General features: G+C 45.9%; 1 protein-coding gene across 1 annotated transcript in view; it reads left to right on the plus strand.

Moving 5' to 3' along the window:
• Positions 1-24,243, plus strand: part of ALK (ALK receptor tyrosine kinase) — a 738,293-nt gene that overhangs the window by 644,463 nt on the left and 69,587 nt on the right. Inside the window, exons 11-12 of the mRNA XM_036872826.1 lie at positions 20,788-20,882; positions 21,054-21,182. Coding sequence (XP_036728721.1) covers positions 20,788-20,882; positions 21,054-21,182 — 224 coding nt within the window. The remainder of the gene's footprint in view (positions 1-20,787; positions 20,883-21,053; positions 21,183-24,243) is intronic.

The raw sequence follows: 24,243 nt of genomic DNA on the forward strand, positions 1-24,243 counted from the left end.
ACTTTGTTCTCAGCCTCCCTCCTTCCTGTTAAAGGCTGTTTACCAGACTGACATTCCAATACTGATATTGAGACCAAACCGTCCAGTGGGGATTCAGACAAAGGCCACCTTGGTTGAATGATGCCTCGTGACCTAATAAACGTGCAATTACACAAGTGGCCCCATTCACCGGGAGCCTGCCCACCACTGACATGCTCTGATGTGGGATGTGCCCTCCCCACTCCCTGGAACTAGAGATGTTATAGGAGGCATCAAGACCCAGAGGCAAATGGAACTGCAGGAGAATGAGGCAGAGCAGCTTTCACTTGCTAAAATCCAACTAGACTGTAGATGTGACTGCCGCATAAAACTAAAGTAGAACTGTGGATGACAGAGCACAGGCTTTAGAGTCAGAGAGTCCCAGGTTTAAACGCTGGCTCAGCCACTTCCTAGTTGTGTGACCTCAGCCAATTACTGAACCTCTTTGGGCCTTGGCACCTACATCTGAAAAATGAGTATAATATCAGTACAATTTTACAGGATTATTACAAAACTAAATAAAATAACTGTCAAAAGCATCTATGTGTAGTACATGCCAGTGAAGTTTATTTCCCACACCCTCCATCATCATCCCTTAGTTTTGTGGCCTCAGATAATTTATTGAATAAGTGGCACAAATCACAACCACTGATCTTCCAAGTCAAGTCATATTCTATTATTTTTTAAATGTATTTATTTTATTTATTTATTTTTTGCTGCATTGGGTCTTCTTTGCGGTGCGTGGGCTTATTGCAGCGGCTTCTCTTGTTGCGGAGCACAGGCTCTAGGTGTGCGGGCTTCAGTAGTTGTGGCACACAGGCTCAGTAGTTGTGGCTCATGGGCTTAGCTGCTCCGTGGCATGTGGGATCTTCCAGGACCAGGGATTGAACCCATGTCCCCTGCATCAGCAGGCAGATTCTTAACCACTGCACCACCAGGGAAGTCCCAAGCCATATTCTATTAAACAAAGATAATAAAGTCTACCTCTTAGGCTTGGAGAAGTAGAGTGCTTGGTGAACTGCCTGGCTCACAGTGAATGCTTAGTCAGTAGTCACTACTAATAATAACTATGATATAATAATAATAATAATATCTCCCCATCTAGCCTCAGAAAAGGCTAAGATGGCCAGTTTAGCAATAATAACCAGTCATGCAACCCTAAGGTGGGGGTAAGTGTTCATGTGAATTTATGGTCATCAATGCTCTGTAGACTTTTTATAAAAGGGAAGCACATTCTCCCTCTTACTTTCAGGGAGAGTGAGCTATAGTTGCCTAGATTGCCAGAAAATGAAAATGGGAGGATGGAGAAGGTAGAGGAAGAAAATAAATAAGGGAAAGAGACAAAGAAAATGGATAAAAGGCAAAGATCAACTCCCTTCCTCCTGACCCTGAGATAGACATTGGCACCTTACCATCTGCCCACATCCCATGAAGTGTCATTAGGCAGGTCCTGGCTTCAGCTATTCAGCACCTGCCTCTTGGACAGCTCCCCAGCCATGGACCTTGAGAGGGCAAGGACTTCATTCCCTATGCTGTCCCAAATCACCTCTGCTCCCAGGTTCCCCAACCTCCATACATTACAAAGTTCTAAAAGCAACTTTATTAGGGCTTATGGATTAGCCCTAAAGAGCTCTCAGGCTCTAGAAACTCATCATAGCCCCTGGGCATTACATGAAACTAGCCTCCACGTAGATATGGCAGTGACCTCCTGTCTTGTCTCCTTGCCTCCATTTTTTATCCCCAACCAATCCAGTCTACACAAGGAAGCTGGAATAAACTTTCTGAAATGTAAATCTAATTATTTCTCATTTTTTACATCCTTCCATGGCTTCTGTGGTTTTTAGAGTGCCTTTCAATTTCCTTTAAAGAGACCTTCATTTAGGCCCACATGTGCTCTATCCAACCATAACCTCACCAGCCCCTTTTTATACATTCTTCTATTACTCTACCTGGTAACCTCACTAAACTTCTTTCAACTCAGTTGCATCATGATAAGTTCTTACTTCCAGGCTTTTGCACCTGCCATTCTCTCCACACGGAATGTTCTTCTACCTTCCATCTCCCTGATTACTACTCTTCCTTAACTTTTTAAAGAAGCGTCCCCAGACCCCTAGACTGTATAGTATACATACAATACAGTCTCATGACTCTTGAAACACCCTTATAATGACTTATCACTCTTTGCTCTCTGTTTTTTATTATCTAAATATACACGCCAGCAAGGCAGGAATCAGGTCTGTCTTATATTGCAGTTTCCTGATTGTCTAGTACCATACCTAACACATAGTATGCCCAATAAATGCATGTTGACAGAATGAAGTATTGAGGGAAATTGCATGTATTTTCAAATTCCAGCTGAATTAACTGAGAATTTCACTTATTGGAATCCATCTAATATTCTTCCTCTGTTCAAACTGCGACTAACAAAACAGATAGAATCACATTTTAAGAAATACTACTACACAGTGTTCTGTATATCAGAGCAATACCTGTGTCCCATCAGATGAACCCAAACAGCATTTGTTACTCTTGTGACAAGGAGTTCTCTTTAGAGACTTGCCTGGTACCTGCGCTCTCTTTGTCTCTGGGCACTGTCCTGCCAAAATCACTTTGTAAGAAAGACTTTGATCTTAATTGTGTGCCCTGGTCCTTGTGAGTAGGGAGACCCAGAACTGGGCACTTGAGAGTAAAGAGCTGTATTCAGATTGCTCCCACCTCACAGTAGTCCTGTCAAGACTCAGAGAATATGCCATAGGTGTATACAGGCTGCTGACAGGGAGGCATTGATCCATGGAAGTTTATTTCTTCTGTCCATTTACAAACCAGCAAAGTGATAGAAGCAATGCCATAGTCTGTCTTCATCATGAAATGATAGGAACTTTACAACCTACTATAAATAGTAGCAAGAAAAAGCTCCAAGAGAAGTGCCCAAAATGTTTTGAGCAGTGGCAACGTCCCTGGAGTAGAGATATGTGCTCTCAAGGTAATTTTTTTTCTATTTTTAAAAAAACTTTAACCTTTCTTTTTAATTTAATTTTATTTACTTTTTTATACAGCAGGTTCTTATTACTCATCCATTTTATACACATCAGTGTATACATATCAATCCCAATCTCCCAATTCATCATCTCACCCTCCCCACCCCCTGCTGCTTTCCCCCCTTGGTGTCCATACATTTGTTCTCTACATCTGTGTCTCTATTTCTGCCCTGGAAACCGGTTCATCTGTACCATTTTTCTAGGTTCCACATATATGCGTTAATATATGATATTTGTTTTTCTCTTTCTGATTTACTTCACTCTGTATGACAGTCTCTAGATCCATCCACGTCTCTACAAATGACCCAATTTCATTCCTTTGTATGGCTGAGTAATATTCCATTGTATATATGTACCACAACTTCTTTATCCAGTCGTCTGTCGATGGGCATTTAGGTTGCTTCCATGACTTGGCTATTGTAAATAGTGCTGCAGTGAACATTGGGGTGCATGTGTCTTTTTGAATTATGGTTTTCTCAGGGTATATGCCCAGTAGTGGGATTGCTGGGTTGTATGGTAGGTCTATTTTTAGTTTTTCAAGGAACCTCCATACTGTTCTCCATAGTAGCTGTATCAATTTACATTCCCACCAACAGTGCAAGAGGGTTCCCTTTTCTCCACACCCTCTCCAGCATTTGTTGTTTGTAGATCTTCTGAGGGATGCCCATTGTAACTGGCGTGAGGTGATAGCTCATTGTAGTTTTGATTTGCATTTCTCTAATAATTAGTGATGTTGAGCATCTTTTCATGTGCTTCGTGGCCATCTGTATGTCTTCTTTGGAGAAATGTCTATTTAGGTCTTCTGCCCATTTTTGGATTGAGTTGTTTGTTTTTTTAATATTGAGCTGCATGAGCTGTTTATATATTTTGGAGATAAAGCCTTTGTCCGTTGATTCGTTTGCAAATATTTTCTCCCATTCTGAGGGATTTCCTTTCATCTTGTTTATGGTTTCCTTTGCTGTGCAAAATTATGTCCCATTTGTTTATTTTTGTTTTTATTTCCATTACTCTAGGAGGTGGATCAAAAAAGATCTTGCTGTGATTTACGTCAAAGAGTGTTCTTCCTATGTTTTCCTCTAAGAGTTTTATAGTGTCCGGTCTTACATTTAGTTCTCTAATCCATTTTGAGTTTATTTTTGTGTATGGTGTTAGGGAGTGTTCTAATTTCATTCTTTTACATGTAGCTGTCCAGTTTTCCTAGCACCACTTATTGAAGAGACTGTCTTTTCTCCATTGTATATCCTTGCCTCCTTTGTCATAGATTAGTTGACCATAGGTGCATGGGTTTACCTCTGGGCTTTCTATCTTGTTCCATTGATCTATGTTTCTGTTTTTATGCCAGTACCATATTGTCTTGATTACTGTAGCTTTGTAGTATAGTCTGAAGTCAGGGAGTCTGATTCCTCCAGCTCCGTTTTTTTCCCTCAAGACTGCTTTGGCTATTCGGGGTCTTTTGTGTCTCCATACAAATTTTAAGATTTTTTGTTCTAGTTCTGTAAAAAAATGCCATTGGTAATTTGATAGGGATTGCATTGAATCTGTAGATTGCTTTGGGTAGTATAGTCATTTTCACAATATTGATTCTTCCAATCCAAGAACATGGTATATCTCTCCATCCGTTGGTATCATCCTTAATGTCTTTCATCAATGTCCTATAGTTTTCTGCATACAGGTCTTTTGTCTCCCTAGGTACGTTTATTCCTAGGTATTTTATTCTTTTTGTTGCAGCGATAAATGGGAGTGTTTCCTTAATTTCTCTTTCAGATTTTTCATCATTAGTATATAGGAATGCAAGAGATTTCTGTGCATTAATTTTGTATCCTGAAACTTTACCAAATTCATAGATTAGCTCTAGTAGTTTTCTGGTGGCATCTTTAGGATTCTCTATGTATAATATCATGTCATCTGCAAACAGTGACAGTTTTATTTCTTCTTTCCCAATTTGTATTCCTTTTATTTCTTTTTTTCTCTGATTGCTGTGGCTAGGACTTCCAAAACTATGTTGAATAAAAGTGGTGAGAGTGGACATCCTTGTCTTGTTCCTGATCTTGGTGGAAATGGTTTCAGTTTTTCACCATTGAGAATGATGTTTGCTGTGGGTTTGTTGTATATGGCCTTTATTATGTTGAGGTAGGTTCCCTCTATGCCCACTTTCTGGAAAGTTTTTTATCATAAATGGGTGTTTAATTTTGTCAAAAGCTTTTTCTGCATCTATTGAGATGATCATATGGTTTTTATTCTTCAATTTGTTAATATGGTGTTATCACATTGATTTGCGTACATTGAAGAATCCTTGCATCCCTGGGATAAATCCCACTTGATCATGGTGTATGATCCTTTTAATATGTTGTTGGATTATGTTTGCTAGTACTTTGTTGAGGATTTTTGCATCTATATTCATCAGTGATATTGTTCTGTAATTTTCTTTTTTTGTAGTATCTTTGTCTGGTTTTGGTATCAGGGTGATGGTGGCCTCATAGAATGAGTTTGGGAGTGTTCCTTCCTCTGAAATTTTTTGGAAGAGTTTGAGAAAGATGGGTGTTAGCTCTTCCCTAAATGTTTGATAGAATTCACCTGTGAAGCCATCTGGTCCTGGACTTTTGTTTGTTGGAAGATTTTTAATCACAGTTTCAATTTCATTCCTTGTGATTGGTCTGTTCATATTTTCTATTTCTTCCTGGTTCAGTCTTGGAAGGTTATACCTTTCTAAGAATTTGCCCATTTCTTCCAGGTTGTCCATTTTATTGGCATAGAGTTGCTTGTAGTAGTCTCTTAGGATGATTTGTATTTCTGTGGTGTCTGTTGTAACTTCTCCTTTTTCATTTCTGATTTTATTGATTTGAGTCCTCTCCCTCTTTTTCTTGATGAGTCTGGCTAATGGCTTATCAATTTTGTTTATCTTCTCAAAGAACCAACTTTTAGTTTTATTGATCTTTGCTATTGTTTTCTTTGTTTCTATTTCATTTATTTCTGCTCTGATCTTTATGATTTCTTTCCTTCTGCTAACTTTGGGTTTTGTTTATTCTTCTTTCTCTAGTTCCTTTAGGTGTAAGGTTAGATTGTTTACTTGAGATTTTTCTTGTTTCTTGAGGTAGGCTTGTATAGCTATAAACTTCCCTCTTAGAACTGCTTTTCCTGCATCCCATAGGTTTTGGATTGTCGTGTTTTCATTGTCATTTGTCTCTAGGTATTTTTTGATTTCCTCTTTGATTTCTTCAGTGATCTCTTGGTTATTTAGTAACGTATTGTTTAGCCTCCATGTGTTTGTGTTTTTTATGTTTTTTTGCCTGTAATTGATTTCTAATCTCATAGCGTTGTGGTCAGAAAAGATGCTTGATATGATTTCAGTTTTCTTAAATTTACTGAGGCTTGATTTGTGACCCAAGATGTGATCTATCCTGGAGAATGTTCCATGCGCACTTGAGAAGAAAGTGTAATCTGTTTTTGGATGGAATGTCCCATAAATATCAATTAAATCTATCTGGTCTATTGTGTCATTTAAAACTTGTGTTTCCTTATTAATTTTCTGTTTGGATGATCTGTCCATTGGTGTAAGTGAGGTGTTAAAGGCCCCCACTATTATTGTGTTACTGTCAATTTCCTCTTTTATAGCTGTTAGCAGTTGCCTTATGTATTGAGGTGCTCCTATGTTAGGTGCATATGTATTTATAATTGTTATATCTTCTTCTTGGATTGATCCCTTGATCGTTATGTAGTGTCCTGCCTTATTTTTTATAACATTCTTTATTTTAAAGTCTATTTTATCTGATATGAGTATTGCTACTCCAGCTTTCTTTTGTTTTCCATTTGCATGGAATATCTTTTTCCATCCCCTCACTTTCAGTCTGTATGTGTCCCTAGGTCTGAAGTTGGTCTCTTGTAGACAGCATATATATGGGTCTTGTTTTTGTATCCATTCAGTGAGCCTGTGTCTTTTGGTTGGAGCATTTAATCCATTCATGTTTAAGGTTATTATCGATATGTATGTTCCTATGACCATTTTCTTAATTGTTTTGAGTCTGTTTGCGTAGGTCCTTTTCTCCTCTTGTGTTTCCCACTTAGAAAATTCCTTTTAGCATTTTTTGTAGAGCTGGTTTGGTGGTGCTGAATTCTCTTAGCTTTTGCTTGTCTGTAAAGCATTTGATTTCTCCATCGAATGTGAATGTGATCATTGCTGGCTAGAGTAATCTTGGTTGTAGGTTCTTCCCGTTCATCACTTTAAGTATATCATGCCACTCCCTTCTGGCTTGTAGAGTTTCTGCTGAGAAATCAGCTCTGTTAACCTTATGGGAGTTCCCTTGTATGTTATTTGTCATTTTTCCCTTGCTGCTTTCAATAATTTTTCTTTGTCTTTAATTTTTGCCAATTTGATTACTATGTGTCTCAGTGTTTTTCTCCTTGGATTTATCCTGTATGGGACTCTCTGTGCTTCCTGGACTTGGGTGGCTATTTCCTTTCCCATGTTAGGGAAGTTTTTGACTATAATCTCTTCAAATATTTTCTTGGGTCCTTTCTCTTTCTCTTCTCCTTCTGGGACCCCTATAATACGAATGTTGTTACATTTAATGTTGTCCCAGAGGTCTCTTAGGCTGTCTTCATTTCTTTTCATTCTTTTTTCTTTATTCTGTTCCACAGCAGTGAATTCCACCATTCTGTCTTCCAGGTCACTTATCCATTCTTCTGCCTCAGTTATTCTGCTACTGATTCCTTCTAGTGTAGTTTTCATTTCAGTTATTGTATTGTTCATCTCTGTTTGTTTGTTCTTTAATTCTTCTAGATCTTTGTTAAACATTTCTTGCATCTTCTCAATCTTTGCCTCCATTCTTTTCCCGAAGTCCTGGATCATCTTCACTATCATTATTCTGAATTCTTTTTCTGGAAGGTTGCCTATCTCCACTTCATTTAGTTGTTTTTCTGGGGTTTTATCTTGTTCCCTCATCTGATACATAGCCCTCTGCCTTTTCATGTTGTCTATCTTTCTATGAATGTGGTTTTTGTTCCACAGGCTGCAGGATTGTAGTCTCTCAAGGTAATTTTGAAAGACAGCACCAATTCAAATACTGGCTTAATGTGTGCTTAAAAGTTATCTCATTACTTTACATCTCCCTCGTATAACTGGTTTTCTCCATTCTCTCCCCACTTCATCAGCTTCCCCCCCTCCCCCTGCCATTCAACTGCCACTCCTTCTGCTGGAATTAATTCTACCTTTTCTCAAAATGGAAAAACGCAAGTTCTCTCCCTTTATTCTAATTGTCAGTCTCTAGCAGGGACATACCCTAGTTTTCCTCTTTATAATTATATATCCTAGTAAATTAAGCATAATCCTCCCACACCATCCTAAGCTTTGACATGCTTACAGCGCAGAAGCAGATACTAAGTTCAACTCATTACGAGATGGATTTCGAAACACCATGAATCAAGCCATGCCCTACAAATCACTGCAATCGTACAGCCAAATAGAACGTACATAACTTATCACACATATGTAGGCTCTATTCCCCAGGATTATCACTATAGAGGCTTTTAGCCACACAGTCTAACAAGAAGAAAATGTTCCCTCTGGAGATATTTAGATTTCTGTTCCCTTTGCATCCTTGGTCCTAATGACAAGTGGTATGTTTCACAAAGGCATCTTTCAAATGGGATCAATTAGACTGAGAGTTATGGCTTCATGTACTTAGACCAAAAACTCCTCAGAGCCAAGATTTTTCTCCTAGTCCATTCTTGTTTCTCATTCACAGAATCTCTGTTTTATATACACAATACTTTCTCTTTGTGTAGCATCTTCTGTGTTGAGAAGGGCATTAGAGGGACATTTTCATTACTTATTCTTACCTGAGTAGAGAAGTACTCTACTCAGTGAGTGAAAATCCAAAGTGGAGATCCAGAGATTTCCAATGAACCTTAGTTTGCAGGGCTAGTTATGCCCCTGAAAGAGTTGTGTTTGATTCCTAGTTTTGTAAGTTGAATCACAGCTTCCTCATAGAGCCATGGAAGTTATAAATGATGATGATTACAGCTAGCATTTGTTGAGTCCTCACTGCATGGCAGTCACTATAACAAGTACTTAAAATGCATTATCTCATTTCATCCTTAAAACAGTCCCTTGGGGGTAGATACCATAATTAATCCCTTTTTTATAAGAGGAAACTGAGGTCTAAAGAGGTGAAATAATTTTCCCTTGATCCTGAGGCTAGTCCGCTTCCTATGTACATGTGTGAAGAAATGAAAGCACAGTGCTTGGCATATAGTTGAAAACTTGGTATATAGTAGCCATTACAATTAACAAAATATTTTGGTTTGGGGATTTTTTTAGGCCACACCTCTTACTCATTTTGAGTTAGTTTCCTTTGCTTCATCCACCCCCTGAGATTCATTGTCTTAATTCCCCACCACCAACTCCTGCTAGAGACCTCCCCCCGCCCAGCCCCACCCTGCCTGCCTTCCTTCTCTCACACCCCCAGCGGGGCAGCATCACCAGCCCAGGGAGATTCTCTCCTCTTCCTTCCAGGCCATTGTGCCCCCTCCCCGTGTGCCTTTTCAAGTCACCACTCTAGTATGCCTTTGACTATCCCTACTCCAAAACTAGAGCATACATTCCAATAGGCATCTTTTACTTGCAGATGTATTAATGTTCCATGTCTAACAAAAGCATAAAAAATAAATACATTTGCTTATACATTTAATGAATCACCTTTAATAGAGAATAAAGTTCACTTCCATAAGGACTGACACAGAAAACTCAGGCCACACTGTCCCCATGAGAAACCAGCAGAGGGTCAGGCCCCGCATGCTTTCTTCACCACTGCCTGCCTCCCCTTCTCCAAAACTTTCCATTTGTAACTGCTTTGCCTCCACCCCTCCTTCTCCAGGGAGGAAGATGCCTATGGGAGGATGTCACACCCTGGAACCCCCCCCCCATTCAGCCAGTGCCTGCTGCCCTTCTGATGGGCAGGTTGCTCCGACTGTCACAGCAGCTGCTGAACCTCCCCTGAGATGCTCTCTGCACCCACAGAAGCCATGTACCTCCCTTCCCCAGTGCTTTACTCCTTCACAGCGTGAGGTGCCCGCTCTGTCCCACACCTCTCAGTAACTAAGGGGTTAAATCAAGGGCCTACAGGCAGCTAAACCAGAGGCTCCTCCCTAGAGCTCCTGCTTCCATCTCCTTCCACTTCACCAGAGAGCACCCTGTGAAGATGCTCCGGTGTGAAATGGTACTGACCGCCAAGGTCATCCAGGTATTATGTATCTATTTATCCAGCCAACACTTACTGCCTACCCAGTAAGAATGCCAGGTGCTGGGCTTACCTAGACAACAATACAGCCCAGCCCTCTAGGAATGTTGTCTATTAGGAGAGGCCTTCAGGAAAACCAGTCTGTTGCATCACAGGGCAGTAAGGGCCGGGGATGGGGAGGTACCAAAAGCAAGAACAGTGTGAGCCCCAATAAAGCCACAGCTGTTGGGGCTCCTCACTTCCAAGCAGGCTTCTCTCTGGTGGCCAGTTGGGGTTCTCCCTCTGCCACATAAGCCATTGCCAACAGAAGCAGAGAGCGATGACTCTTGCCCGGTGTGGGCCTGCATTTGTTCGTTCATTCCTAACAATAGAGACTCACTCAGGAGCAGCCCCACAGGCTCCAAAACCAGAGGTGGGGGCAGAAGGGCAGGGAAGATCTCAAGGCTCTGCTTGCCCAGAATGGCAGCTGCCCTTCTCAACGACGTGAGTCTGGCTGCCCTGAGTCCATATCCACAGTGCAAACCCAGCCCTTCCAGGGCCCTCCTCACAGGCGGTGGAGAAGACAAAAGGTGCTCCCCGCCCCTAGCCAGCTGTGGCAGCACGTGTCCCTTCCTGAAGCCACAGGGGCTGAGGACCTCAACATGCTTATTAACATCGGGCTGAACTGAGAGAAGATAAATGACGGGCTCCAGCGCAATGTTAGGCCAAGCAGGGTGAATTGCACTGATGAAACCCATCAAGCTCAAGGATTTTCACAAGCAACTTGGCCTTGCTGTCCTTACCTTCCCAGAGGGAGGCAGGAACTAGTGTCCCAGCACTCTAGACCTCCCTCCTTAAGACCCATTCTGCCTCCCCCAGGCCTGTCCCTAGTCCTGCAGCTGTGAGAGAAGCTGTGCTCAGAGACCTGCAGCCAGCCAAGGGCTAACTTTACCCATCACCCCACCTCCAGGAGTGGGTTAGTTGTCAACCCAACCACGTCAGGTGCGTTGAACACACTTGAGTAACTAGGCTTGTGCTACATGATATGGTAGTTGTGGTAACACTACCCAGAGTAACATTAAACCTCCAATCCTCAGGCTGTACAAAAAGAAATGTATTTCTTACTCATGTGAAATCCAAAATGAATGTGCCAATTGGCAAGTAGCCTTCCATGTGGTCATTCAGAGATCCTGGCTCCTTCTTTCTGTGGCTTCACCCTTTTCTCCAGTTTTGAAATCCTTTGCCTTCAGACAACCAATGAGGAAAGAGCACTGGAGGATTCTTGCATAGGAAGATGTTTATGAGTCATCACTTCAGCTCACTTTCCATTGGCTACAACTCCGTCACCTAGCCATAACTAACTGCAACAGATGCTGGGGAATGTAGCCTAGCTCTGTGCCCAGAAAAAAGGGAAATAGGTTTGATGAAAAAATATATATATACGTGTTGTGTGATGGGATAAGCCAAGGAATACGGCCCCCATCTCTGGCATCTATTAGAGTGTCACTTGAGAATACTGATTCCTTATGTAGCTACTCTGAGCATTGATCAGTCTTCTCCAAGAACCTTCATAATTCAAGGCTGACATCAATTCCAGGATCTATTCTAAGGTATGAATGTTTCATTCCCCAAATTTTATGTTGGAGCGAAACCTCACTTTCTCACTTTTAGTGAGAATTTCTCTCACTAAATTTTTCCTTTCTAAAAACAAACAAAAAATTAAACAAATAAACAGGAAAAGGTATTTTGAAAAGGCTTTAAACTAGCAGGACAGCATAGGACAATGGTTTACAAAATTGGCTGAACATTATGATCACCTAGAAAACTTGCTTTAATGCAGAGCCCTAGGCCCTGCATTACACAGAGATACACAGAGATTCTGACTTAGTAGATCACATACTGGGCCCAAGAATAAACTTTTTTTTAAGTTTCCTAAGTGACTGTGAGGGTCGACCACATTTGGAAGTCACTGGCATAAAGTGTCAGATCCAGATGTCTTGTGGACAAGACAGGGAATCAAGTGCCTGGGGAAGTGTCATTGGCTGTCACATTGTTAGCGAACCTATATTAAGCCCCCATCGAGCGCAGAGGATGGAAAGGGGTGTGTGACTCAGCTTCTTGCCGGGTCACAGGACCTGCATGCTGTGGGGGACACAGAGCATCCACATTGAGAGGCAAACAGCAACACACAGAGCGTTGTGCTGGGTCCGACAGAGCGTGGCCAGTGTTCAGACGGTGCAGTGACCCCCATGTGTCAGGGCAGCCTGCGTGGAGAAAATGGGCTTATTATAAGCTGGGCCTTGAGGAAAATTTAGGTCTTGAGGGAAATGGGAAAGGGACAAGGGCATTCCAGAGAAGACCATCAGGATAAGCACAGGCTTCGAGACAGGAATGTTTTGTGTGCGTTCAAGAATAGCTAAGTAGGCTATGTCAGAGAATCCTGAGCAATCTCCTTGGAGAGGGTGGCTGTGGATATTAGGTGAAGTATTTTGGACTCTGGGCTGTGGGGAATAGAGAGCCATGAGCAAAGCGATGGGATGGAGGATGGGAAACTGAGATTGAGTACTGTTGGAGGCTCTTGTGAGGGACCAAACATGAAATTATCTGAGCCTCAGAGTGGAGCTCAGAAAGGGAGAAGGGGAGCTGGAGGAGGAGCTGCCTACCAAATGGCACCATCAGCCTGGGACAGGCTTGGGTCAGGCCTCTGAGAAGAGGGAGAGAGTGGCTGGGATCTTAGCAATGCAGTGTGCAACCAGGCATTGACATATACAAATCAAACATTCATAACTCTGGAAGGATCTGGCCTTGTTTCTTTCTCAAAAAACATCCCAGATCATTGGAGCAAGGAGTAGATTAGCAACTCTGAGCTTTAAATCCCATTTCTAACATTGATTTACTGTGATGTTTGGAACAAGTTTTTGCTTTTGATTGCTGCATTTCCACAATCAAGAGTGCAAAACAGTGAGACAGATCCGGCCTGTGAGGCTGGTTTAAGAAGTAGTTGCTCAAAACAGCAATAAGTGAAGCCCTTTAGAATAACAGGATGTTCAGATCTGCTTGAGATTTTCTTGGTAATATCCACAGCTCAGTTTACAAGTCAACAGATGCATACATTTTTCTTAACTCTTAGTGCCTCTGAAAATGTAACCCTGTGTTCTCAGCCCCTTCTCTTCCCAGGCACAAAGTCTGGAATTGAGGAGATACCTGGGCTGCTGATATTTGAAGCAAAGCAGCTGGATTTCCAGCTGCCTGATTGACTTCCCACCCACACCTTCAACCTGGCTACCAACCCCACACCTCACACCTGAGTGATTCTCCTGTCCACAGCACTACCATTCTTTTCTAGGCATTCAGTTCTTCAAAGTCTTCCTTGACTTCTCTCACTGCCCAGATTCAATGTTTTCTCAAGTTGTGTAGACTCTAGCTCTATGGGGGCAGAACCAATAGGGACTTTAGAAATCTCATGGTCAGAGAATAATATGAATTACAAGTCTGTCCATATTCCCCAAGGTCAAGTTCCATGTCTTAGACATCTCTATACTCCCAGCTACAGACACAGTGCCTGACTCATAGAAGTTGCTCAAATAATCTTTGCTTGAAGGCAGAGGAGGAGATATGTAATTTATAATACTGCCCGAGGAAGTACAGATTTCTAATAAAAAATAATAGAAAACAGGAACAACAAACTAGAATCTCCCGTACTGAAGAAGGGCTTCCAATATGAAAATACTCATATTACATAGATTTTAAAAAACCATAGGTGCACCTGACAAGTTTCAGTGACTTGCCCAGGGTCCCACCAAGTATACAGCCCATTCTTCACCCCACTTTACCTTTTGAGACTCCGCTTCCACCCCGCAGAGAAGGCTGCTAATTCACCCTCATAAAGATATTTGTGTCAGGGAGAAGGGAACCAGCAACCACCCTTTCCCTGGATCTCCTCTCCATGAGGAGGGCCGCCATCTCTGGCACCATCTGAGCCCTCCAAGCCACAGGCCAGCACGGCAGCAGTGGGTAGAGGATAAGGCTAGTGTTGGAAATGTCTGTGTGTCCTGAGAAAGGTGGAGCAGGTGTCCCAGTCTTTCTGAGATGAGTGGGTACAGGCGCTTTCTGGCTCTTAGGGGCTGGTTGTACTTCACCAGTAGTATGGAGGACATAAGAGGCTAAGCGAGATTAAAGAATTTGGATGGCTCTGCAAGGGATGGCGAAAAAAGTGGCCTGGGAAGCAAGAGGCCCGAGTTCCCATCTTCCCTCTGCTACTGTCTCCCTGTGTGACCTGGCAAGTCAGATGATGCTCCCAGGAGGTCCCTGCCCTTCCTTCTTCAGCTCTCTTCTTATGCTGGTGCCCCCAGAGATAATCTAGCCTCAGTAACTCAGAAGGGGACATCCAGTCCAAGAAGCTCGCTCTCATGCACTCTCTCTCTCTCTCTCTCTCTCCACCTCTCCCTGGGGAAAGTGCATTAATTCTCCTCCCTTGGGGCACTTGACACACTCGAGCCTGTGGGGCAGGTATTTTTGTGCACAGATACCTCCCGATGGGCCAGGGCTCCACGAAGCAAGATTTCCCTTTCACCTTTCCCCTGAAAGCCTGGGGCCCAGGGATAGCTCAATATATGGGACACAGAATGAGAGAATGAAAGAGCAAAATGGGAACTTGCTAGAGAAGGACTTCTCCCCACTCTGCAGTCTGGCAGAACATCATTGTGGTGGGCCTTTCCGATAGGAGGCATGCTAGAGCAAATGTGGGCACCAGATCCTTAAGAGTCAGCCTCTGGAATGAGCAGAGATAGCCAGTGCCTGGAAGGCTGGGACTGAGAAAGTTGAAGAGTTCTCCACGCTTGCTCAGCCGGACTGAAGATTCATTTTCTCCCCTATTTCACCCCAAAGCGCTCCCTCACAGAAGCCAGATTCACTGTGAAAGATTTCTGTGGCCCTTGGCAGCCCTGGAATCACTCTGTATTGACTTCCCCTCTCTGTTCTTGATGTCATTATGCCCAGAGGGGAGACCGCATCAGGAGATGGTAAATTACTCTGTGAGTGGGACTGCCGGGGAAGCGGGGGGCTCCCAACTGCTGAGTGTGGCCTAGAATGTCCAGCCCACCCCTACTCTACCGTGCCGGAGCCAAAGACTCCTAGCATCAGGGCACACGTGCCTGGCCCTGGCCTCATTGATCCCAGCCAAGGCTGGTCCCAGGCACCCAAGGCTGGCCATCAGCCCCTCTTCTTCCACTGGTAACTGAAGTCAATTACACAGATAATAGGATGGATGCAGCAGGGCTTTGTCATCTCATACATTATTCTAATAGAAATGCATACAGTGACCCGAGCTTTGCGACAGTCCATTTTAGAAGCCTTTTGCGGAACAAATCAACTGCACAGTGAGAACTTGGAGAAAGCGTGTTTCCTCAGCAGTATCTGCCAGCCCTATCCTAAGCAGCCAGAGCCCAGAGAGCCCCAGCTGCAGAAAGGGATGTGGAACACTCCCACCTTCCAAGCCCGCTGAATGGTCGACAGAGGAATCCAAGCCGCGGTGCCTATCCATTAAATGCCTGTTACCCAGCCCGGCCGTTCTTTCTTCTCTCTCTCCAAAGCCTTCCTAGTCCCTCAGTCCACATTCAGACACATACCTTTTTGTCAGCTATTTAAAATCATTAAGTGAACTTAATTAGGTTTGTCAATCCCTAAGGCTGGCAAGGTGGCAAGTAAGGCATTATATCCACTGTCCATTAACAGTCTGTTGCCTGAACGAGATTGTGTGTTTCTGAGCTGTACGTGAGCTGCCTCCGCACCTCCCGTGCAGACATCTGCCCCGTGGGTCTGGGCGGCACCTGATGCCAAGGCCGCCCCTCTACCCCGGCCCTCTGCCCCAACGGCCAGCTCGCAGAACCCCCCTGGGTCAGCTCTCAGCAGGCCTCTCTGTAAAGCTAAACGAGACAGAGTCGGGGGGCTGTTCTTTATACAAAGCCAGGCTCCAGCCAAGATCTCTAGCCAAGTCTGTGTTAGCAACAAGCTCCCAACCTCACTGCCTGGAAAAGAGGGAAAAAGCAACAACCACCCAGGCAATCAAAAGTGTCTTCTTTGGAGAAAGAGAAAGACCTGAGCAGGTGTGAACTGTGGAGGGGCAGGGAGTGAAACCCCCACGGCTGAGGGCCAGACGGAGGGGTCTCAGCTGCTACGCTCTGAAGTGACACAGCTCAGTAAGGGAGCTGGACAAGCCCCAGAGAACTGGCTTTTCCTTCTCCCTGACCAGGCTGCCCACGGAGAGGGAGAGAGAGGCTCTGCCGGCCCTGAGGCTCTGCTTCCTTTCCCCACACAGAGCTGAGGCTTTGGGGCTGCAGAGTAACCTGTGCACTTGTTAGAACCCCCTGGCCCCTGCCATCGTGGCAGTAATGTGGCGTGGACCTTGTTTTCTCTCAGATCCAGAGCAGTCCTCCTGGTATGTGCTGGAAATTTCCCTCAGTCCCAGAGCAGTCCTCCTGGTATGTGCTAAGACCCAAGACCTGAAGCCGTGGCTGACTCTGGAGAGTGACTTGGTGTCTGCACTTAGGTCGGAAAGACTCTGAGAGCCTTGAGGAAGTCTCACCCATCTCCAGCCAGGAGAGGGCAAGCAGAGCCATGAGCAAAACCTTCTTCACCTGAGGTTCAGGCAAAGATACTCTACGAGGTACCATCCAAAGTAGAGAAGGCTGGATCTGGGTGGCCCTGATCACCGCCTGGTGTCTTGGCTAGTGCTTCCGCAGAAAAGAAGCTCCTAGGTTGGGTCTTCTGTTCCCTCCCTGCCCCACCATCCCCAGACCCCACTCCCCAACTGCCTCTGCTTCACCCCTGCCCCACCCCCCGCTTCCCAGCGTGACCCACCTTTGTCCCACGTGTCCCCTCCCTGCAGCCTCTGGAGTCTGGAGCATTTGGGGGAGGGTTGGCAGCGTGGCCTCCTGGGTGGACAGAGGCAGCATCACGTGTTTACATCTGATTCGGCATCTGACTGAGTCTTCCCTGATTGTTATGAGTGTTCCTGACTCAAAATATGTGCAATTCCCAGTGTCAATCAAATTCTTTGAAACAGCAGCTGCCACTGCCATTGCCTTGCAGAGCACTTTAGAAACTCTTCTATTTAGAAACGATTCCAGCACCAGCTTGCATCATGCCATCCATGCTAAGAGGCCCAGTGGCTGGTTGAGAACTTTGCAGCTCTAATCTCTCAGTAATGAGAAGGAAGGCAAGAGAGGGGCAGGGAGAGCAGAGAGGGAAGGGGAGACATCCATTTAGGGGAAGAGATCAATTAGGGGGAAACAGGGGTTTCGGCCCTCTCCCCCATGCTCAACAGGCACACAGGTGTAACTTACTTGCTCACGATCCCCAGGCCCTCCTGGAAAGTATTCCCATGATGCAGCTCAGCACCGAAATCGGTGCCTGGCCTGGCCCCTTGGCCTATGGAGGACAGTCTAGGAGATGATGAGCCTGAGTGGAGAATTGGAAAGGTGGACGGAGGGCCCCTTACCCACTGCCGTGCAGGAGCGTCGGGCAGATTTGCCTCCCTGATGTTCCACCAGGGAACGTGATTCTTTCTAGTCACCCTCTCCAAGTAGCTCTAAGTACCTGTTTTCTTGCTGCCTGGGAGCAGTATCTCCCTAACCCTGGCAACTGCTGTAAAGAGAATGAGACAGCAATATTAGGGCGCTTGTTGGCCCCTTGAGAATCCCAGGTCTGGCTGTGTCTGGGGGTTACACAGGCTCCGGCTAGGAGTTCATCTGTAGACCATGTCCGCTGTGGAGATCCAGGAAAACCACACCTCTGACCTCGCCAAGACTTATGGAGAAACCCAGTGCAGGTGTGTGAGACACATGGGCCTCTCACCATCTTCACCTCCTTCCACACCCCTCGCACTGGAGCTGGAGGGGCCCTGTCCTGCTTTGACCCGTCCCCCACTCCAGCTCCTCTCCTGGAGACACCCTCTCCTCACTGCTCTCCATCCCCACATCCACATCTTTGAGTCCTTTCCTTCCTTCAGAACCAACCTGAAGACCACCTCCTCTGTGAAGTGCTCCCATCTCCGCAGCCTGGTGGAAGTCTTCCTTCCTCTGAGCTCTCAGAGCATCTTACCTGCACCTCTCATGGGGTATCCACCTCCTTCTAACTGATTCTACACTGACATAGACACCCTTTGTCTCTCCACTGGTCAGCAAGCAACTTGAATGCAGCATCTTGTCTGATTTCTTTTAGAATCCCTTATAGGTCTGAAGTAGGACCCAATACACATACATGAGAGGTGTACGTGAAACGAAAATCCTTTCAGTGGGTGCTTATCAAGGTCATAATGAAAGATGTGTCTCAGAGGCATGTGCCAGGTGCCAACAGCTGGCTGTACAATTTGGGTGGGTTCGACCCCTCATGCACAGTCATCCAGCCCAGAACAGGATTTGGGGATTCTCCACTGGGCACTCTTCTTGCCAAGCCCAACCAACCACCAGCCCTCTTTACCGGTCTATCCTAATGGAGGCACGTGGGCCCCATCATGGGGAATGTGGCCTGAAGGCACCAGTGAGGTTGGCGTGAGTACAGCAGATTCAGGCATTTCCTCTTCAGAATCAAACCAGGTTTGGGCCCCCTAATTGTGACTTTCAAATAAGAAGGATTATTTGTGATTGACCAGATTTCATAAGACAGGTAAAGGCGTAGACGGATTTACTGAGTAGCTTGGTTAAGAAAAATTGATCACAAACACACTATTTAGATAAAAGTTTGATTTTCAAGTCTTTCCCCCACAAGAGGCAGTAATTCTTCTCTGGTCCCAGCGTTTAACCCTTCTACGTGTGGATCAGAGGTCATCCACTCACGGGCACGATGGGGGCTTCCGGCCTCTGTGGCAGTTCACTCACTGACTATAAAGCTTTGCTGCCCTCACTGCAAATCATAAGCAAACATTCCTTCTCCTCAGGTGTCTTTCCTCTGTGCCTTGCCTCCCTCTGCTAAGGCTGTTTCCTGTGCCTGCTCTGCCCCCTTCGCCCCGCCTTCTGCACGCCGTCAGCCTCCCACTCCTGCCAACACTTCTGTTTTCTGCTCTTGCTACCCCACACTGCCAACTCTGTTGTCTGAGTTCCCTCTCCCCTTTCATTTTACCAGCATTTTTGAACTATAATTTGCATACCATCAATTCACCTGTTTTAAGTGTACACATCAATGACTTTTAGCAAATGTACAGAGTTGTGCAAAGAACACCACAATCCAGTTGCAGAATGTTTTCGTCCCCCCAGAAAGAACCCTTGTGTTGGTTTACAGTCAATACTGTTCCCATTCCCAGGCAACCGCTAATCTGCTTTCAATCCCTATAGATTTGCCTCTTCTATACGTTTCATATAAATGCAAAAATGTAGATGAATAGTGTCATGAGGTCTTTAATTACTGTCTGGCTTCTTTAATTTAGTGTAATGTTTTTGAGGTCTATCCATTTTATAGCCTATAATCATGCCCATTCTTTTATATTGGGGAGTAGCATTCCATTGTATGGCCTCCGCATATGTGGTTTATCCAGTCACCAATTGGTGGGCATGGGTTGTCTCTCTTGATATTTTAACATCCACACCAGAGACTGTGCATGCTTCTGCAGGGTCATGCTGGATTGACTTTCTGAAAGGTGGGAGAGGGTTTTTAAGTTCTCAGGAAACTCACTTTACAGCAGGACAGGGCTAGCTAACTGAAGTCTTCCAGGAGGATGACTTCCCAGGAAACAAATGAACCAAAGGTATTTTCTATTTATTCCACTCTAAAGCCTTCCCTGGCCACAGTCCCAGGACCTGATCCTCCAAAGCTGTGAAAGAGATGGAAGGAAACCATATCTCATGGGTTTACTGTTAACACTTATGGCCCACTCTGTGTTGCTTACAAACACTCCCAGGGATCACACTCAAATCATTTAATATTTAACAATCAGTCGGGCACTGCAGAGACCAACCCCAGTCAGAACTGATACTGAACAAGACATGGGTTCCTCGAGATCCCCCTCTGTGTGAGGAGTTAACCTTTCAGTTGCTGGATAATGAGAAATCCAGGGGGCTCCAGGGACAGAGCCATGCCTCCTGAGGCAATCAACAAGCAGAGGATACATGGGGGACAGAGGCGCTTTATCAGTTGGCACAGAAGCATCTCAATAGTTTAATAATGTCTTCAGCCCCGCCTGTCAGCACCAGCTGATATGAAGCCTAGCCCTTCTGCCCACCCTGCACACCCAGAACGCACAAGAGGTCTCCTCAGAGTATCCGGGAGTCCTGGTCTCAGGCCCCAAGCTCCAAATTCCATTACCTACAGAGCAGTCCCTCAGAAAGGGAAGTGCCCTGTGCTGGAGAAGTAGGGAGATGTCGACTGCTCCCCCTTCGCCGCCTCCCTGAGATTAGATGAGGCTGATAGCAGCTCCAGTTGCGAGCCGGGTCATCAGTGCACATTTGGTTCGTGCTGGACGTTGAATCCAAGACATGACCCACCCGTGTAGTTTCTCACACCCACTCCTCTTGACACGTTTACAGGTTCTGGCTGCAGATTGTTGCGTGGTGGGGACCAGGATCCAGAGCCACCGTGGCTTTCAGCAATATCTCCATCAGCCTGGACTGCTACCTCACCAGTGAGTGCACTCTGTCCCCAGCACTTGGCCCCCAACCCAGACTACCCTGGGCCTCACAATCCCGCCTAGACCCAAGCCCGTGGTCTCCGCCACCTTCCCCGGGGCATACTCATCTCTCCCCCTCAAACCGAACCTCACTTAACTCAGCCCGTGGGGTCTTCTCTATTCTAGTTGGTGGGGAGGACAAGATGTCGCAGAATACAGCACCCAAGTCAAGAAATCTGTTTGAGGGAAGCCTAAACAAGGAGCCAAAACCCTGGGAAAACACACCAAAAGAGAACCCCATCTTTGACCCTACAGGTAAGGGTTCAACTTACATATGTGAGCAAAGTAATTTTTTGTTGCAAAAGGTAGAAGAAAGATATGTGCTGTGATTGGGGTGGGGAGCAGTGTTTATAGGATAAAATAGTCGACCTTTAGAAAGAAGATCACCTACCCCCTGGCTAATGGGCTCCAAGAGAAAGCTGTTTGGTTGTCGTATTCCCTGGGGAAACGGAGCTTCTGAAAATTGTGCAAAGGAGCAACTGTCCTCCATGCCTGGGAAGTACCCAGGCCCCGACACAAACAGGGCAAACAAGCTGGTACCCTTTTCTCAACTCAGTCCTTCGAGACCACTCCCCATTTACTGAACAAAGCACACCTTCCATCGATTTCTTCTCCTCGTAAAGAGGGCTGGGCCCAAGGCCAAGGTTATCCGTTGCTCAAAGGCAGACTAGCTCATCAGTGGTAAACCCCCCCCAAAGCTTCAGGTTCAACGCATTTCCCCAAAGTTTGGCTCCCTTCTGAAGCTGTTTAATTCAGCATCCCCTGGGATCAAGGACTTCTCATGGGGCCCTTGCTGCTTCAAACACAGGCCTCTTCAGCCTCTGGCCCTAAACCGTGGGTGTGACTTCTCAGCTGCTCTGTACCAGAGGGAAATCTCTTGGAATCAGTCTCCAAACGCAGTATGAGGTTTGTCGGTGGTTATTAGATCTGTGAGCCCAGCCCCAGAGAAGCTAATGAAGGCCACCGGGCCTGACACCTGCAGGTCAAGGGGTTCCCCCAGGTGGGTGCTGGTGCCTGGGGTGTCAGGCTTCATCCAACATGAGTAACTCAGAAAGGCCACAGTCTACCCACACTCTTCCTCTAAAAGGTAATTCTATATTAAAATAACAATAAATTAATGATACCTCTCTCATTTCTACTTTTAACGTAAAATTTTTGTTTAGTGCAAAGTACAAAAAAAAATAGTTGAGGCTATACCTTTGCACTAAATTCATTGACCCTCAACTTACTAAATAAATATTAGCTTTGCTTTGTCTTTGAAGAAATCCTTTCCTTTCCTTCCCCTAAAAAGCTGTCCCAGCACTCTCATTCCTTCCAGTTCCTGCCTGATCTAATCCAGCTGCCAAACCAGAGGAAAGCGTTCGTTGCTTTTCCCATCACCTCTCTCCTTTTCTCCCATCACCTTGAACTAGAACCTCAATTTTTTTTTCATTTTTTTCACACGAAGAGGAACCTGGTCTCCTCAACCGTGATCTCTATTTCCCCCTCTGCCTCGTGGTTCGCAGAAACATCTAACGTGATGGAGGCAGCCTTCTGCTAATCGTTCAGCACCTGTCCCCGCCCCCCACCCCAGTGACTCACCTCCATCACTTCCTAGCCCTTGGTCAACCACTGCCTCCCTGCGATAAATGCGGTAAATGCGGGACTTGCGGAGCAAACGTAGCGGCAAGCCCCGCCCCTCCTCACCACCAGCACCGATTACGTAGCAGGAGCTCCAGAAACACTTTATCAATTGACTGGTGGGCGACTGATGCTTGAGCTCAATACTCAGATGTCGGCAGCGGGACCCCGCAGCCAGCGTTTAGGGAGCAGCCACGCACCCTGCCTGACTCCCCGGTTTATTGCCGTATAACTCCCAGTGGCCCTAAAAGGCTGATCGATAAGGGTCTGCCCGGTGGCCACTCAGACTAATGAAATCTCGCAGAGGCTCAAAAGTGGCAGTGCTCCCCTACCACCTCCAAATAAAATTAGAAGCAAGCGGGTGCCTGAGAGGCTGGAGATGACAGTGGCAGACACACAAGCTTCCTCTGCTGCCTGACCCCAGCCTCAGGGCAGGAGTGACAGCAAGTGGCTGTGGGTCAGTGTTCTGTCTCCAGACCCCTTTCAGAGTGACCCCAGCTCAAGAGGAAGGGGACACTGAGGCAAACACCTCCCCAAGCAGCCTTGGGGGGCGTGTGGAGCAGGGCCTCCTTTCCCCACCAGCCAAAGGACGATGTCCACTGAGCCCCCTGGAGGGGCACTTAGCCAGGACCCAGCGTCATGGTCAGGGAGAACAGGCCACGCCCTGGGTCCAAGCCCAGGCCCACCCTCTTGGCTTTAATCTAGAGCTCCCCTCCTAGTTCTTGCACACTTCCTCTGCCTCTGCCGGCGGTCCAGACCCAGGTCAGGAGCTCAGAGAGCTCCCAGTCTAGAAGAGGAGAGCACAAGGAGACAGATACTTGGACGATTAAGGGAGGGCAAGGTGCCTGCAGCGAGAGAAGCGCCATCGGAGGAGGGACCTGGAGGGGGAAAAGTGCAGGCAGCTCATGGAGAGGCCACGGTCAGGGCCACAGCCACTCAGAAATAATCACCTGGCAAACGTTTGCCTGGCACTTCCCACACACCTGGGGCTGTGCAGCTACGACGGGGAAGAGGGGAGCCAGTACCCCCTGTTCTGGAGCTTCTGGCCCACGGGAAGGGGGCAGCCTGTGAACCTGCAGGTCATGGTCTGCAACGTGAAGCTTGTCGACTGAAAAAAAGGCACAATGTGATAGTTGTGAATTAAGTTTTATTTGGGGCAAAATGAGGACGATAGCCCAGGAGACAGCATTTCGCATAGCTTTGAGAGACTGCTCCGAAGAAGCAGGGGGGACAGTCAGTGTATATGTGATTTTGGTGAACGGGGAGTACGTGCAATGCAGCACACATTTTTGCAGAAGGTTGCTGCTAGTCTCGTGAAGGTTACGGCTAGCCACAAGGAGCAGACGTCACCATGAAAGATTTTAGTGCTTTCTCTAGATATGAGGAGATGTGAGGATTGGGCTCATAAAATCTTCTCCTGAAAATATCTAACTATTTGAAGGCCTGTTCTGCCAGTTTTCTTAGAGCACAGAGTGTCTCATTCCTGATCTACCCCCTGAACTCCTTTCAGGGTGACTGTTGAAGGTCAACGGTCACAGCAGCTTATGATTTGAACCTTGTAGAGGTAGATGCCAAGTGCCAATTTGTAGTTGACAAGCTTAACCTCACTCAGAGCTTCTACCCGGGAGAGGCCCCTGGAGAGGAAGGGAGGGCTGGGGGCAGAGGGAAAGGAAAGGAAAGAACAATCAGTGAGCAC

The sequence above is a fragment of the Balaenoptera musculus genome, chromosome 13 (genome assembly GCF_009873245.2).
Source record: "Balaenoptera musculus isolate JJ_BM4_2016_0621 chromosome 13, mBalMus1.pri.v3, whole genome shotgun sequence".
In the NCBI taxonomy this organism is placed as follows: domain Eukaryota; kingdom Metazoa; phylum Chordata; class Mammalia; order Artiodactyla; family Balaenopteridae; genus Balaenoptera; species Balaenoptera musculus.